The sequence below is a fragment of the Sceloporus occidentalis genome, unplaced genomic scaffold (genome assembly GCF_023333645.1).
Source record: "Sceloporus occidentalis isolate IW3139 unplaced genomic scaffold, rSceOcc1.0.p SCAF_9, whole genome shotgun sequence".
Classification (NCBI taxonomy): domain Eukaryota; kingdom Metazoa; phylum Chordata; class Lepidosauria; order Squamata; family Phrynosomatidae; genus Sceloporus; species Sceloporus occidentalis.
The window spans coordinates 100,932-115,832 of NW_028316989.1; the positions used below are offsets into that span (position 1 = coordinate 100,932).

At 57.1% G+C, this 14,901-nt stretch overlaps 2 protein-coding genes across 2 annotated transcripts; both read left to right on the forward strand.

Moving 5' to 3' along the window:
- The first annotated feature begins 1,112 nt into the window (after positions 1 to 1,112).
- LOC149306610 (small ribosomal subunit protein uS3mA-like) lies at positions 1,113 to 2,320 on the forward strand. Its single transcript, XM_089538715.1, has 3 exons — positions 1,113 to 1,315; positions 1,410 to 1,521; positions 1,767 to 2,320. The coding sequence occupies exons 1-3, from the start codon at positions 1,148 to 1,150 to the stop codon at positions 2,048 to 2,050; spliced, it is 564 nt and encodes a 187-aa protein (XP_089394841.1). The 5' UTR covers positions 1,113 to 1,147; the 3' UTR covers positions 2,051 to 2,320.
- Positions 2,321 to 6,281: 3,961 nt separating this feature from the next.
- On the forward strand, positions 6,282 to 14,686 carry SLC20A1 (solute carrier family 20 member 1). The gene is made up of 11 exons (XM_089537344.1): positions 6,282 to 6,572; positions 6,898 to 7,543; positions 7,643 to 7,783; positions 8,122 to 8,207; positions 8,873 to 8,969; positions 10,469 to 10,588; positions 11,474 to 11,734; positions 11,867 to 12,416; positions 12,573 to 12,758; positions 13,771 to 13,855; positions 14,135 to 14,686. The coding sequence occupies exons 2-11, from the start codon at positions 7,192 to 7,194 to the stop codon at positions 14,294 to 14,296; spliced, it is 2,040 nt and encodes a 679-aa protein (XP_089393470.1). The 5' UTR covers positions 6,282 to 6,572; positions 6,898 to 7,191; the 3' UTR covers positions 14,297 to 14,686.
- The last annotated feature ends 215 nt before the right edge of the window (positions 14,687 to 14,901 follow it).

Below are 14,901 nucleotides of genomic sequence, written 5' to 3' on the forward strand. Positions count from 1 at the left end.
GGGAAACTTTGCACCAAAGGGCTGAGGCACCCTTCCAAGTGTGGCCCAGGCCTCTGGGGACATGACTGCGCCACCAAGCGCCTCTCTCCCTGATGCTCTGCGCAAGGCCAGGGCTGCCAAGGATGAAGGATGTGAGCGGCCTTCTCCCTGCTCTGCAAGAATGGAAGGGCCCCTGGGCCCTTGAGGCTCTGCTCCTCTGGGAAAAACCATGCGCTGTGCAGAAAAAGTGTTTTCTGCGCAAAAGCCATCTCTTTGTGCCGGACAAGCATCCTTTCTGTGCAGGGAACCCGGGGGCATTTGGGGTGAATGGGTTTCCCGGACCAAGTCCCGAGGTGTGAAGACTGCTCTGCTTTTCCTGGGTGTCGCTTGTTGTTGTTGAAGGACACAAGTCTCAGCGGGGAGCCCTGGCACACAGCAGCCTCCTCCGGGGCCAAGGCAAGGCGGCGCCTGCGCTCTGGACCCAGGAGGAGGCGGATCGGAAGAACAGCCAAATAAATGCCAATCATCTTTATTGTTATTACTCTTAATTTATATAGCGCTGTACATAAAACAATAAACGCAGAAGAGTCAGCCTCCCTCTGGCGCACAGTCTGAGAGAGAATAATAGGGGAATGCATGCAAACAGATAGCAGTGCAGGGAATGGATCAATAAGACAGGCACAAAAGAACACCAGACAGCAAGGGGCGCTGCCAATGCCAGCCCCCAGGGGCCCTCATGGCCCCCTTTCCCTTGGGACATGGACTGCAGCTCCCATCAGCTCAGCGGGGACAATGGGAGCTGCAGCCCGACAGGCCCAGCTCCTCCTCCTCCTCCTCGCCGGCTCCCTTGGCTCTGGCCACCAGGCCCCAGAGGAAGGAGGGAGCGGGAGGGTGCGTCCGGGTCTTCCCAGCACTCAGGGCCTGGGCCCAGGGCAAGGCGCGCTCTCGGCCCCAGAGAAGGGTCCGGGGAGGGCTGCCCTGGGGCCGGCCTCCTCCCTCCCTTCCTTCTTCCCGGAGCCCCCTTTTGGGAGAGAGAGGGATAAAGGCCCGGCGCCGCTTGGACCCCGAGGCCTCCGTCTCTCCGCCAGGTGGCGCTGTAGCCCCAGGGGAGGCGGGACTGGGAGCGGTCTCTCTCTCGCGAGGCTTCGCGCGAGACTTGGCGATAGCGATGGCGGCCTGGCGGAGTGCGCTGCGGCGGGCGAGGCGCCTGGGCTGCGGCTGGACTGAGGATGCGGGGCCTCCCCCGCCGACGGAGGCGCTCCTGGCCAGGCACGGCCGCCTTCCTCCTGCTCCTCCTCCGTCGCGGAGCCTGCGGACCTCGGCCGCCTGCTGCAAGGTGAGGAGGGAGCGGGGAGGATGATGGCGGGCCCGGAGTCCGTGGGGCTGGCCCAGGCCCAGACCGGCTCCCTTCCTCTTTCCTTCCCCGGCAGAACCAGGCGGCCCGCGTCCGGGTGGGGAAGGGGGACCGGCCGGTGAGCTACGAGGAAGCGCACCCGCCCCACGGCGTCGCCCACCGCAAGGGATGGCTCTCCCTCAGCACCAGTGAGTAGCCCCTCCACCTCCTCCTCCTCCTCCCGGTCCTTGGGGCTGGTGGGGCCCATGGCCTCTGCCCCGTGTCCCGGCCTCCTCCTGGGCCCAGGTGGGACTGGGGCCCTTTGCCAGGGAGGGCCTCGTAGCGCCCCCTCCTGGGCCCAGGTGGGGCTGGTGGGGCCCATGGCCTCTGCTCCTTTGCCCCCCTGACGGTGCCAAGGGCCCGGCTCCTCCTCAGCCCCACTCTCTCCCCAAAGGTCACCTGGAGGGAGAGCCGGGGGCGGCCGAGAGGGCTGTGGAGGACGTCTTCGTCCGCAGGTTCATCCATGGCACCTTCCACGGCTGCCTGGCTGACCAGGTGGTCCTGAAGCGCCGCGCCAACGCCTTGGTCATCTGCGCCGTCTTCCTCCAGCGCCTGCCGCCCTCCAAGTTCTACTTCCTCATCGGCTACACAGAGGCGCTGCTCTCCTTTCTCTACAAGTGCCCCGTCAAGATGGAAGTCCAGACCCTGCCGGAGAAGGTGGTCTACAAGTACCTCTAGCCCAAGCAGGGGCTGCTCTCCTTTTGGCGCTTGGCTGCCATGGGGTCCCAAGGGAAGGCTGCGCCCTTCCTGCGCCCCTGGGGCCAAGGGGCTTCGCTGCTAGTCCTCCTGGAAAGGACCGGACGCGGGGGGCAGGCACCTGGGAGCCTTTTTTGGTGGCAGCCACTTCCGGAGGAGGACCTGAAGCCACAAGCAGAGACTCAAGGGACATTGGCAATAGCTGGGGTTCAGGGTGCTGCTGGTCAACACGAATGCTTCTGCTGCCTCCTATGAGTGACTCTTTGGCTTTCCTTTCTCCCTTCCCTGCGTGCGACTCATCAGTCAGAGCCCCTCTGGCTTCATTCTGCCCACAGCTGCCTTGCGCCACTGCAGCCTCGGGGGCTGAGGCAGAGCAAACACTCGACACCGATGGGCCCCCAACCTCGCCCCTTTGGGAGGGGCACCCCCTGCTCCAGAGGGCACAGCCTGCCTTGGATGACTGTCTGCCCCCTCCCCAATTGCCCTCTTATTGGAGGCCGGGGGGGGGGGCAACAGAGCAAAGGCCAGTTCTTTGGCCAGCTCTGGGCAAAGGGGTGGTACCAATTCTTGCTTAGCCAGTGAAAGCTGAAGCGTGGCTGCCTTTTTCCAGGCCATCTGCCACGTTTGAGGTCCTGGGTCAGGGGAGGGAGTCTAGGTCCTTTGCCATTGGTGACCTTGCAGCTGCTGTTTGCTTTGGTGCCTGTGGCATTCCTGCCCACCCTCTTTGCCAGCACAGCAGTCTGGAGGAGCCCTCCTCGCAGGGGCAGTCAGTGATGGCAGCACTGCCGAAGGTGGAGAAATGCTCTTTCTGGGAAGTCAAGTGCTGCTGTTTCCTGAAAGGAGACATGGCCAGACCCATGGAAACTAATGGGAGACAAATGGGGGGGGGGGGGGTTGTGCTGCTACAAGCAAACAATCAGCTCCTTGGGTCTTCTGAGGAAGAGCAAGGGGACTATTTCTCTTCCCTTCCTTTTACTCTGGTGTTCAGGAGGTAAAAAGTGGGGTGGTGCAGTGGGTACTGAGGGCAGGGCTTATGTACAAAAATGGAGCAAACGGGTGTGTGTGTGTGTGTCCATTTTCTGGTTGCTCCGTAGTCACTGTTCTCTTGGAGTCATGGAGCAGCTGGGTTCCCTACATCAGCCCTGGGAGGGGGGAGCAGGAAAGGTCTGCCACATGCACAGCCTGAGGTGATCATGAAAGCGGCTGGCCTTAACCCTCTTTGCTCTTGGTTTGGGGGACAGGAGGGAAGGGTGGTGCAGAGAGAAGAGGCAGCTGTACAGTCCCTAGAGAAAGAGTGGGGGGGGGGACCCTGTCCTGGTCATTTGCAGTTGCTTCCATAGTTAGGATGGGCAAAATGGGCAAAGGAGCAGCTCTGCCTTCTCCTTGAACCAGGGAACCCTCCAGAAGCGGTTGATTTGCAGCATCCGTCCCTCCTTGCCGTTGGCTGTGTTGCCATCCAATGGGTCTGGCTGTGCCCCCAAATCCCACTCCTTCCTCAAGAAGGCCCTCTGAGTCCTCCTGGGGTGGCAGGGAGCAAAGGCGGGCTGTCAGATGCTCTTTGGACTTGCTCCTTGGGCCGAAATCCGGCAGTGGATCTGTGCCATGCGCTGTTCGGCTGCTGCTTGTGTGCCATGCCCTGACTGGCAGAGGTCCTGGAGGGCAGCCGCACCCCTCCTGGCCCCTTGCCCTCCTTGCCCCGGGCTCCCTGCCCATTGCACCCAGTGACTCCTGGAGGCGGTTGCTGCCAGCGCAGGACATGTGACTGCCCACAGGCGGCCGGATGGAAGCGGTGCTGGCCAGTCCCCGGTTGGCAGCTATCCCTGAATGGTGGGGGGGCCGGGGCCAAGGGAGGGGGGCAGACGCCTCGCAGGAAGTTGCAGCCTCCTGAGTTTTCGTGAACACAAACCAAGACAGGAATAGCCTGAATAGGGTCACTATAATGCAATTAACAACCAGGTAGCCTTCGATTACTTTTTTAACACTTGACTTTGCTAACAAATGTACAGTGTAACCAGTTATATTATGTTAATAGCAACATATTTAATCCTGTTTTAAGGGGGAATTTGGGACATGCTGTGAATGTGGATATTTTAATATGTTGTGAGCCGCATTGATTGCCTCGTCACAGAAAAGCGGGGTAAAAAGAGGTTTTATTATTGATTTATAGTTATAGCATATTTAACAATGTAAATACAGTAGCATATAACTGTTAAGAAATAGTTCATGTGTAATTGCAAGCCTTGTAGAATATGCCACCCTTCCTTCTGTAACTATGGGCCTGAACAGACCAAATTAAAGCTGCTTTGGGTCACTTTGGAGGTATGCTGTTTAAATGCTGCATGCGTCCTAAGAGGCTGGAAGCCGCACCAAAGCCACGCTCCGGCCCTAAGGACTGGGGTGCAGCTTTGGCGCAGCTTCTGGCCTCTTAAGACGCGTGGGTCATTAAACAGCATGCCTCCAAAGTGACTTGAAGCAGCTTTATTTTGGCCTGTCTGTCCAAGCCCAAAGTTGCGCTGTACGTTTGCTAACAAGGTCATGACAAATTGCTATAAAAGTAGCTGTTGAAATAGTAATGGAAGGCTGCCTGATTGCTAACTGTATGATAGTTATCTTTACTTTTGCTGTCAGGAAGCCTCTTGGATCCAAATGAGTTAACGGTTTGTATGTGAGTGAATTCTTCCCCAGCGATGCTTCTGGGCTAAGCCTCCTCCAACTGGAGGAGATGCTGCCAGTCCTTCCCTCTTTGCCCAGATCTGTATTGGCTCGTCTTTCGGGGGTCTGGGTCCCATGGATGCGGAGGGCCACCAAGCGCCCCATCTCTCCCTCTCTGCTCTAAGTCCTTTTGGAGGCTTCCAAAAACCAGAGCAGGTGGCAAAGGAGAAGGGAAGCCATGCTGTAATGCAACACTGGCTTGGAAGACTCCAGGAGGGCTGAGGCTGCCAGGGGCCTGGCTTTCCTTCTCATGCTCTTTCCTCCCAGTTCCCTGCAGCATGCTCTGCCCCATTGACAGATGGTGGGGACCTGAAGCCTTGGCTCAGGGGGCCTGCCAGCCACTGACCACCACCACGGACTGAACTCCTTTGCCAGCGGGCGGATGGCTCTACAGGGCTGGGGCCCAGAGGTCCTGGCAGCCTCAAGGGACCGGTCATCCCTTGGAGGGCCAGGCCGGAGAGAGCCCCGCCTGGGGCTCTGCAGCTGGCTAAGCCAGGCACAGCGGCCTCATTCAGGCTCCTCTGTTAATGAGGCTGGCTGCTTGGTTTGTCAGGTTACATCTAGATCAGTCCCTGTCTCTTTTCTTCCTCTGTGGGAAGCAGCACCTTTTGGGGGCGAGGGGCGAAGAGGCAGGGAGCCCTTCTTCCCTCTGGGGAGCCCCACTCCGCAGGGGCCCAAGCCTCTCCCCCGGGAGCCCTTCCCGCCTCCAAGGCACCTTCCTGGCCCCGAAGGCAGCGGGGCTTGTGTATTTGGCAGGCTGACAGGTTTCCTTTTCAGCTGCATGATCACGAAAGAGTATACAGCTGCGCCATCGAGCTATAAAGCAATCACAATACAGTGGGAGAGAGCTCCAAACAGCCCGTGCTTGAGAAACCCACGGTGAAAGGGAAGCCTTAATGGCTGCTCCGAAGACGGCAGCCTTGAGGCCTGGCCTCCTGCGAAGCAGCGCCTGCCTTCAGCCCAGGAGGGGGCCTGGCTTCACCCGGCGGCGGCGGCGGCGGCGGCAGCAGGGGCCCCGGGACTCAGGCCCCGGGGGGGCGGCGGAAGCAGCGGCCGCCTTCTCCCCGACTGGCTGCCAGCGCCAGCAGCGCCAGGCTCAGGGGCCCAGGCCAGGCGCGGAGCCGGATGCGGATCTCCTCTGGAGGAAACAGCGCAGAGGAGAACTCTGCGTCGCGGGGCTCCGGAGGGGGCTGGCAGTGGGCCGGGCCCGCCCCTCGCCCTCCGTGACCGGGCCCCGGCCTTGGCCAGAGGCAGGGAGAGCACCGAGTTCGCCCTGCCTCTGCCCCGCCTGACAGCAGCCAAAGGGCTCCCCCTCTCCCTCCCCCGCCAGGAAGGAGCGGCCGCCGCCCCAGGCCTCCTCCGAGAGGCCTCCCTGGTCCTCCCTCTGGCCCCAGCCGAAGGAACAGCCTCAGCCCCGGCCCCCGCCGAACCCTGGGAGCGAGCGAGCGAGCGAGGGAGGGAAGGGCCCCAGGGAAAGGCCCGGATGATAGCGCGCGACGCCGGAGCCACGTGACCAAGGCAGGGAGGGCGTGGCTCCCGCCCTCCCGGAAGTGAGTCACCGTCTGCCCCGGACCGCTCTCTCTCCCCCGCAAGGCGCAGGCGCGGACAGGGGCGGGTCACGTGGGGGGCGTGGCGGCGACGCTTATAAATAGGGCCGGCGTTCATTCCGAGCGGGATCCTACGTCCCACGCGGCGCTGATTGGTCGCTCCTCGGCTGGGCCACTCAGAGAAAGAAAGAGAGCGAGAGAAAGCGAGAAGAAAAAGAAGGCGAGGCGAGGCGAGGCCCCAGTCGGTGAGAGCGAGCGAGAGCGAGAGCGGTGGAGGGGGCTTCCGCCTCGGGAGGGCAGGGGAGGGGACCAGGCCCAGGCGCCCGCGGTCGGAGCCGCTCCTTCCTTCCTTCCCCTCCCTCGCTCTGGGCGCGGAGCGGAGCGGCCGTTGCGGCGGCGGAGGCGGGAAAAGGCCCCGGACCAGGCCCCGCCCTCCTCCCTTCCCGCCTTCCTCCGCGGAGGGGCGCAGGGAGGCCCGGCCCAAGGTGACCCGCCTTCCTTCCTCGCGGCTGGAGGAGCGTGGCGCCCGGGGCCCTTGCCCTGACGGCCCTCTTTCTCCCTCGTCCTTAGGATGAAGGCCCCTGGCCCTCGGCCCTTGCCTTAGGATGGCGCCTGGCGGCGGGAGGCTTCGGCGGAGGAGGAGGAGCCGGACGGAGCCCAGGACTACGGAGGCGGCAGTGGCGCCGGCGGAGGCGTTGGCGCTGGCGGAGGCGGCCGCGTGCCTCGTATAGCGATAGCTTTCCTCTGCTGCGCAGGAGGCCACCAGTATTTAAGCTTTGTAACGCTATTTATTGCGCCGCTTCTGTACCTCACTCTATTGTTTACATATCGCTGGAGCCAGGGAGCGCCACCGCCGGAAGCGCCATGGAAGCGACAACGGCAGCGATGGCAGGCCTCACTGGCGTGGAGGGGAGCGCGGCCCCCGGGGGCCCCTTGGTGGCCTTCCTCTGGATGCTGGTGCTGGGCTTCGTCATCGCCTTCGTCCTGGCCTTCTCGGTGGGCGCCAACGACGTGGCCAACTCCTTCGGCACGGCCGTGGGCTCCGGCGTGGTCACCCTGCGGCAGGCCTGCATCCTGGCCTCCATCTTCGAGACGGTGGGCTCCGTCTTGCTGGGCGCCAAAGTGAGCGAGACCATCCGCAAGGGCCTCATCGACGTGGAGATGTACAACTCCACCCAGGAGCTGCTCATGGCCGGCTCCATCAGCGCCATGTTTGGTGAGCGGAGGGAGGGGCGGAGGGTCCCGCGCGTTGGGGCCGCTCTGGGTCTCAGCCCCAGGGAGCGTCCTTTGACCGCCCTTTGCCTCCCTCTTCCAGGGTCAGCCGTGTGGCAGCTTGCAGCTTCGTTTTTGAAGCTTCCCATTTCTGGTACGCACTGCATTGTCGGGGCAACAATTGGCTTCTCCTTGGTCGCCAAAGGACAGGAAGGAGTCAAGTGGTCAGAGCTGCTGAAAGTTGGTAAGGGACAGTCTGGCGTTGCCATGTGCCTCCATCTTGTTTACGTACGAAGGCAACAGCCCCAAGGCCCACCTTCGGTGGAGGTTTCTTGGCAGGATTCGTCCAGAGGGGTGGCCTTTGCCTCACTTTGAGGCTGAGAGAGCGTGACCCAAGGCCACCCAGTGGCTTTCCAGGCCCTGCACTACCACTATGCCACCCGGCTCCCTCAGGAAGGGCACACATGTTGGCAAAGCATGGCTTTGGTTTTTAGCTTGCTAGGAATTGTGATTTGGAAACAGATTTAGTGTGACCATAAGTAGCACAAGCAAAGATGTTTTTTTCCCGTTCCCTTTTTCTAGTGTTGTCCTGGTTCATCTCTCCCCTTCTGTCTGGCATCATGTCTGCTGCCCTGTTCTTCCTTGTCCGCACATTCATTCTTTCCAAGGTATGTAATCCTTCTCATCAGCAAGATGCGTGGAAGAGTCGAGCGTCTGTTGGTGAAGGCGGGGCTTCCATCTGATTTAGGATTCCCGAGGTCTAAAACCTTCCTATGTCAAAACTAAGAAGGCTGGGGCTCTGATAATGGATTACATTATGGATAGCATGCACCAAATGTGTTTTTGCTGCTGTTAGTCCATGCTTAATCTCCAGGTAATGGACACAAGGCAAACCTCAGCTGCTTTTTTGTTATAGGATATGTTGGTTATGAAGGCATGATCTCCATGAACTCTTTTTTAAATGGTCTGGTCAGAATAAATACTGCATAAAACAAATGCAGAGACTGCTAGCAGAAATGGCTCTGCCATCAGCGGAGGAAGGGAAGTTATGCATCCCTGAGACAGAAATCCTGTCTGGAGCAATTTAAGCAATCAAAGGCTTAATTGTTAACCATCGCTATCCTTTCCTTGAGTTTGTTTTCACCAATTTTAGCAGCCTTGGTCTAACTGTAAACATGTACACAAACAAGTACTTTCTGGTAATGTTGGTAAACCAAACAGAATGGTGACTTTGCTGGTATGTTTGCATTTAGTGTAATAACTGTACGATGGACCTGGCTTTGTGGTGCCCCACAAATTCCTCTCTTCTTTGTTGTTGCTGCTGTTGCTGTAGGTAGATCCTGTGCCTAATGGGCTGCGCGCATTGCCCATCTTCTATGCCTGTACAATTGGTATCAACCTCTTCTCTATCATGTACAGCGGTGCACCTTGTAAGTCCCTGTAAAAACAAGCTTTGATTTCTATTGTTCTTTGTTCACTTCTCAATCAAACACAGAATTTTACCCCTTTTGCTTTACAGGACTTGACTTCTCCTAGAAGGCAGCTGGCCTGGGCCAGTTACAGAAGGCAGCAGGCTAGCAAACGCTGAGTCCAACCCTAGATAGTCCCCCCCAGGAGGCTGTGCCCCCCTAAATGACTAGAGACCTTTCTCCTTAGCCTTCACAGGAACAGTGGGCATTGACCACCCAGCAGCCCCTTCCCCTGGTTTCACTCCCTGCCCATCACAGGTCTGGATCTTCTCTGCCGCTAACATCCAGAGCGCTCCCGTTGCCTCTCCTGCCAGCCTGTGACTTTTCTCTGGCTGTTAATCACATTGAGGGCAGGGGCAGGAGAGGCAGCGGCACTATGGTGGGTTTCATGCTCCAGCTTCTCAGTTGCTTTTGAACCCAAAGGCAGGGAGGTCTCAGTCCTCCCCTTCCCCCAAGAAGAACTGGCAAGAGGAACCTTTGAAGTGGAATCTTCTGGAAAGCTCTAGAGTGGATGTTTAAGCTGTCTTGGCAAAGGGGAAGGATGAATGAAGACGCTGGCTTCAGCTTGTGTAAAATCTGAGTTAGACTGGGAGCCAGCCATGTTTTTGACAGAAGGCAGTGGGATTGTAGGCTGGCGCAAGCACTTCTCAGAGGCAGGTATTTTAAGGCAGGTGCAAAGCATTCGTCCTTGTCTCTGCAGCTTACACAGAGTATAGCTGCTCGCATAGCAGCTTCTGTGTGCTGCTGTCCCAACGTAATTAGGAGTAGCAATGATGATGCCTGCATGCTGATTTTGCTGCTGTGAATGTTTTGCCCATAACTTGCGCCTGCCATAGACAAGGTTATTTTTTCTGTTGTGATGAAAGAGCTCCCACTGTTCAATGCCAAAGGGGAGAAGGGTGGAAACTGGCCCTGAAGCAGAGGGACTGTGTCACCAGGGTTTTAATAAAGTCCCCTTGGAGAGAAAGGTGGCATCCTTGGCAGCGAGAATATTTGTTTTCTGGGAGTGGTGGGGTGCTAGACAGTTGCAATCCAGCCATGAAGCGACCCGTTATATGACTCATTTTTTCTGGCTGGGTCATGCTCAGTCGCTGCTTCTTGGGGAGAAGCTTACAGGGACTCTTTTTGGAAAGCATGATTTCCCTCTTGACTGGAGAATGTTTCTTTCCTGTTTGTACTGAGTGTAGCTGTGGTAGCCACAGGCCATTGTGCTCAGAACTGAGATTTGGAAGCACAGCAACATGAGCCCCTTTCAAGACGATGCATTCAGTGACCTGAGGGCAGGTTTAGTGCCAGGGGAGAGCGGAAGGGCACCCTGGCGGGCAGAGCCTTCTATGTGGGTTCCGAATCTTGAGTTGCTGGGTGAGCAGGAAAGGCATGGCCCTCGCCTAGGCCAGCTCTTAGATACTTAGAAGGGGGCTCCTGTGGGGGTTTTCAAGATGCGTTGTTTTATTTCCTAGTGCTGGGCTTTGACAAACTTCCCCTCTGGGGCATCGTCCTCATTTCAGCGGGGAGTGCGGTTGTCTGTGCTCTTGTCGTCTGGTTCTTTGTCTGTCCGAGAATGAAGAAGAAAATTGAAAGTAAGTACTTCCACGTATATTTGGAATTATTCCTATAATGACTGTGCATTGCAATGTATTGCCCTTGTGAGTGTTAACTGGCAGGCTATTCCTGAGCTCATTATTTCTTCTTAGCCGGCTGGGCCCTCAGTCTAAACATGCTTTGCTGATGCTGTTCCACCACCACCGTTTTAGGTTTACAGAGCTTAGGAGTCTTGGCCAAGGGCATACTGTTGTTGGCATGATTACTGGTGCCTGGCGACTTGGTGTAGGACGGAGCCAACAGCCTTTTGGGAGTTCTGCCAGTCTAGCCTCAGCTGCCCTGCAGAGTCCTAGTTAGCACATGGCTGCCAGACCCCGCTGGTGGGCGTGAGCGGGAGGGGTCCTTTTCCTGCGGCCTGGCTGCCAAGGTGCCCCAAAGCGGGCACTGTTCATGCTCTCTGTGGCCTGAGGCCTTGAGCAGAGAGGAGGGTGCTGGAGAGGGCATGGTTGGCCTTGGGGAATGTGGTTTTGCAGTAGGATGTTTGGGGGCTTCTTCAGGCTGGTACACAATTAACTCAAGGAATTAATAGGACTAAAAGATACAGATAAAAACGAAAATGTAATATTAAAGAACAGTTGAAGAAATGATAGAAATATTAAGATCCTCTTAGGTTAAAATCAATGTAAAGCAACTTCTGACCATTTGTGATTTTGTTCAGCATTTTTTGCCTCTTGCTTTGTGATGGAGGCTGGGGAGAAGGGACACCCCTTGAGCATTTCCTCTTCAGCTGCCCAGGAGGGTCTCAGGCTCCCACACCCTGCATTCAGTCTCTGGGTTGTTACTCTGCGGTCCTTAGAGATTGCTGCAGTGAGAAATGCTTTTTCCAGCTGATGGCTTATTGGAGCTTATCTGCTTTTCTGCAGAAGAAATCAAATCGAGTCCTTCTGAGAGCCCCTTGATGAGGAAAAAGAGTAGTCTGAAAGAACCGGAGGAAATGAAGGTGACTGCAAACACTAGGATGGACATTGAGGAGCAGAGCCCCACAGTTGAAGTATCTTCTGTGCCTCACAGAGCAGTAGCTGTTGAGGAAAGGGTGGTCTCCTTCAATCTGGGAGACTTGGAAGAGATTCCGGAACGTGAGAAACTTCCCCGGATGGACATGAAGGAGACCAGCCTGGATAGCAGTGAGTGGGGTGGGAATGGGGCAGGGTGGGGGGCTGCTGCGGCAGGCACCTGGACAAGGGGAGTGCCACCGGTGGCCTCTTGGCGAGGAGGGCTGAGCCGCCTGCTGAGCCCAGGCCCTCATGTACCCACAGGAGCTGTGCAGTTCCCCAATGGGAACCTTGTTCAGTTCAATCAGGCGGTCAGCAACCAGATGAGCTCTTCTGGGCATTACCACACTGTTCACAAGGACTCCGGCCTCTACAAGGAACTGCTTCACAAGCTGCACCTGGCCAAGGTGGGGGACTGCATGGGAGACTCTGGAGACAAGCCTCTGCGGCGCAACAACAGCTACACTTCATACACGATGGCCATCTGCGGGATGCCCCTGGACGCCTTCCGCCCAAAAGAGCCCGAACCCAAGGCTGGGGAGGAGGTGGAGAGGCTGGGCTGGGCTGGGGCAGATTCCAAGAAAAGGATCCGGATGGACAGCTACACTAGTTACTGCAACGCTGTGGCAGACGCCCACCCAGTGGACGTGGACCTGCGGAAGGCAGAAATGGGGGTCAACAACCGGAAGGGCAGCAGCTCCTCTCTGGATGAGTGGCATGACCAAGACAAGCCTGAAGTGTCCCTCCTCTTCCAGTTCTTGCAGATCTTGACGGCCTGTTTTGGGTCCTTTGCCCATGGAGGCAACGATGTGAGGTCAGTGGCCAGGCTGGGCTGGGTGTTGGGGGGCCCTGGGGATGGGAGGCTGCCTGGCAAATGAATGAGGCCGGGGGCAGACTCTCAGGTGTGGTGGGGGGCTGTCCTGCGCTCTACTTGGTACTCTTCTGACTTTGGTGTCTCCCTTCCTGGCAGCAATGCAATTGGCCCCTTGGTTGCTCTCTACCTGGTCTATCAAACGGGTGATGTGTCTTCGAAGGCAGCCACTCCCATTTGGCTGCTGCTATATGGCGGGGTCGGGATCTGCACTGGCTTGTGGATCTGGGGCAGAAGAGTCATCCAGACAATGGGGAAGGATCTGACTCCCATCACACCATCGAGGTAAGGCAGGAGAAGGTTTCAGTTTCATATCCAGGGCACAGTTTTCAGGTCTAAAGTATTACTTGCATAATGTTTGCCCTGTCTCACATTCTCCTTCCTTCAAATCTACCTCAACTGTTTTCTCCTACGGTAGTGTCTTCCTCCTTCCCCCACCATTCAGGGTTTGGGGTTCCATATCTGGCCAAAAACCTTTTAAACCCCTGTGGATCCCTTTCTGATGACTCAGTATGTCCTCCTTGGGGCCTTAAACCAGGCATGGCCAACTTGCTCTACTTTTGAGACACAACTTCTATCCTCAAGCTTTCTTTAAACGTTTGTAGCCTTCAGCCTTTGAGCTGGAGCACCTACGAAAGCTGGCAGCCATTCTGAGGGGCCTGAAGAGCAGTTGACCAGCCCTGTCGTGGCACATATCTGCCAGGACTCGAACAGTTCTGCGGAGGGGTTTTGCCTTGTTGCCATGTTTAGCTGTTCCCTAGCAGCCGAGCCCAAATTGTGGCTTGGCCTCTCTTCAGGTTCCAGAGCCAAGTTGGGGGGCATCCTGGCCTAGCCTCTTGGCATTCTGGTCCATTTGGCAACAAATGCAGCCCCCACACTGCCCCAGTCCAGCTGTGGAGTTGATTCCTGCTGGCTTTTTGCAGACCAGGAGAGACAGTGGTGATGCTCTGCCCAGAGTGAGTGAATACACAGAGGGCTGCTGTGGCTAGCATCCACATGTGGCTGTCTGAACAGCGTGAGCAGGCTTGCATGACTTGGATTACTGAAGATTAGTTTCCTTGGCTGTGTAGTGAAATCCCCTTTTCAGGGAGTAAGTTGGGGAATTCCTTGACTTGGGATGAAGCAGGCCCTCTTCCCAGCTCCCGGGTGATTGAGATCCAGGTTTAGCTAGGCACAGGGAAACAACCATCTCATGAATGCAGATCTCTGTCTTGGGGTGGGGGCAGCAGCCTGGAGTGGGCATTGATGTAGTGTCTTAAAGGGCATCTAAGAGCAAGACTTCCTACTTTGTTCACAGCGGCTTCAGCATTGAACTAGCATCTGCTTTAACTGTGGTCATCGCCTCCAATGTTGGCTTGCCCATCAGCACAACTCACTGCAAAGTAAGTGGAAGAGGAGCTTCTCTGTGTGCCGGGAGTGTTGGTGGGCTTGCTGGGGGCAGCCTAGTTGTTGCTGGGAGTCTTCCAGCCCAGAGGGAAGCTGGAGAGCTGCGCCAAAAGGTGCCATGCATCTCCAGTCTAAATGGGCCAAAGGGCTTCCCTCAGGATGCTGCTGAGCCACTTGGCTGGGGGAAGGCCTGGGTTTTGGAGGGTGGCACTGGGAGGGCCAGCCAGGGCAGGGTGACAGGGTGGCTGAGTCCTTTGCTTTGTCCCCGGCCGCAGGTGGGCTCTGTTGTCTCTGTGGGCTGGCTGCGATCCAAGAAGGCGGTGGATTGGCGCCTCTTCCGCAACATCTTCATGGCCTGGTTTGTCACGGTCCCCATTTCAGGCTTCATCAGTGCGGCCATCATGGCACTGCTCAAGTATCCCATCCTAGGAGCCTGAGGCGCAGCGGGTGCGCTGGGTCCCTGTGGCTTTTCTGGGTCTGCCTGCATACCCTCCTTGCCGCATGGCTGAGACAGTGTTAAGTGACTCCACTGAGTCAAGGTTGAAGGGCAGGGGGCCTTCTCATGCCGTGCCTGCTTCTATGTGTAATCTCTTTCTCTTGAGGAACGGGAGAAGCCCCTCTTCTCCTGGGCTGTGAATTATTGTGTTGACATTTCTATACTGTTTTTGTATTGAGCTTTAAATTCATTATTAATGTTGTCAGGCGTATCGTTTGTGTTCTCTGAGCTGAAACTTCAAACCTCTCAAACACAATGCGGAGGGTGCAGTCTAGCAGAATTGTGTAGGTTGAGGGGCCACTTTTATAAAATAAAATCTTTTTAAGTAAAAGGCTGTCTGATGCCTGGCTGCCGCCGCCGCCTCTCCTCCTCCTCCTCCAGCCACTGCGGCTCAGAGCAGGTGCCGAACCGTCACACTGCAGGACCTTTGGCTCACTTTAGTACACACAAAATGGATGAGAGCCAGCCTGGTGCAGAGGTTTGGTGTTGGGCTACAAATCTGGGAGCCCAGGGTTCAGATGCCCCCCACTTGGCCACGCTCTCGGC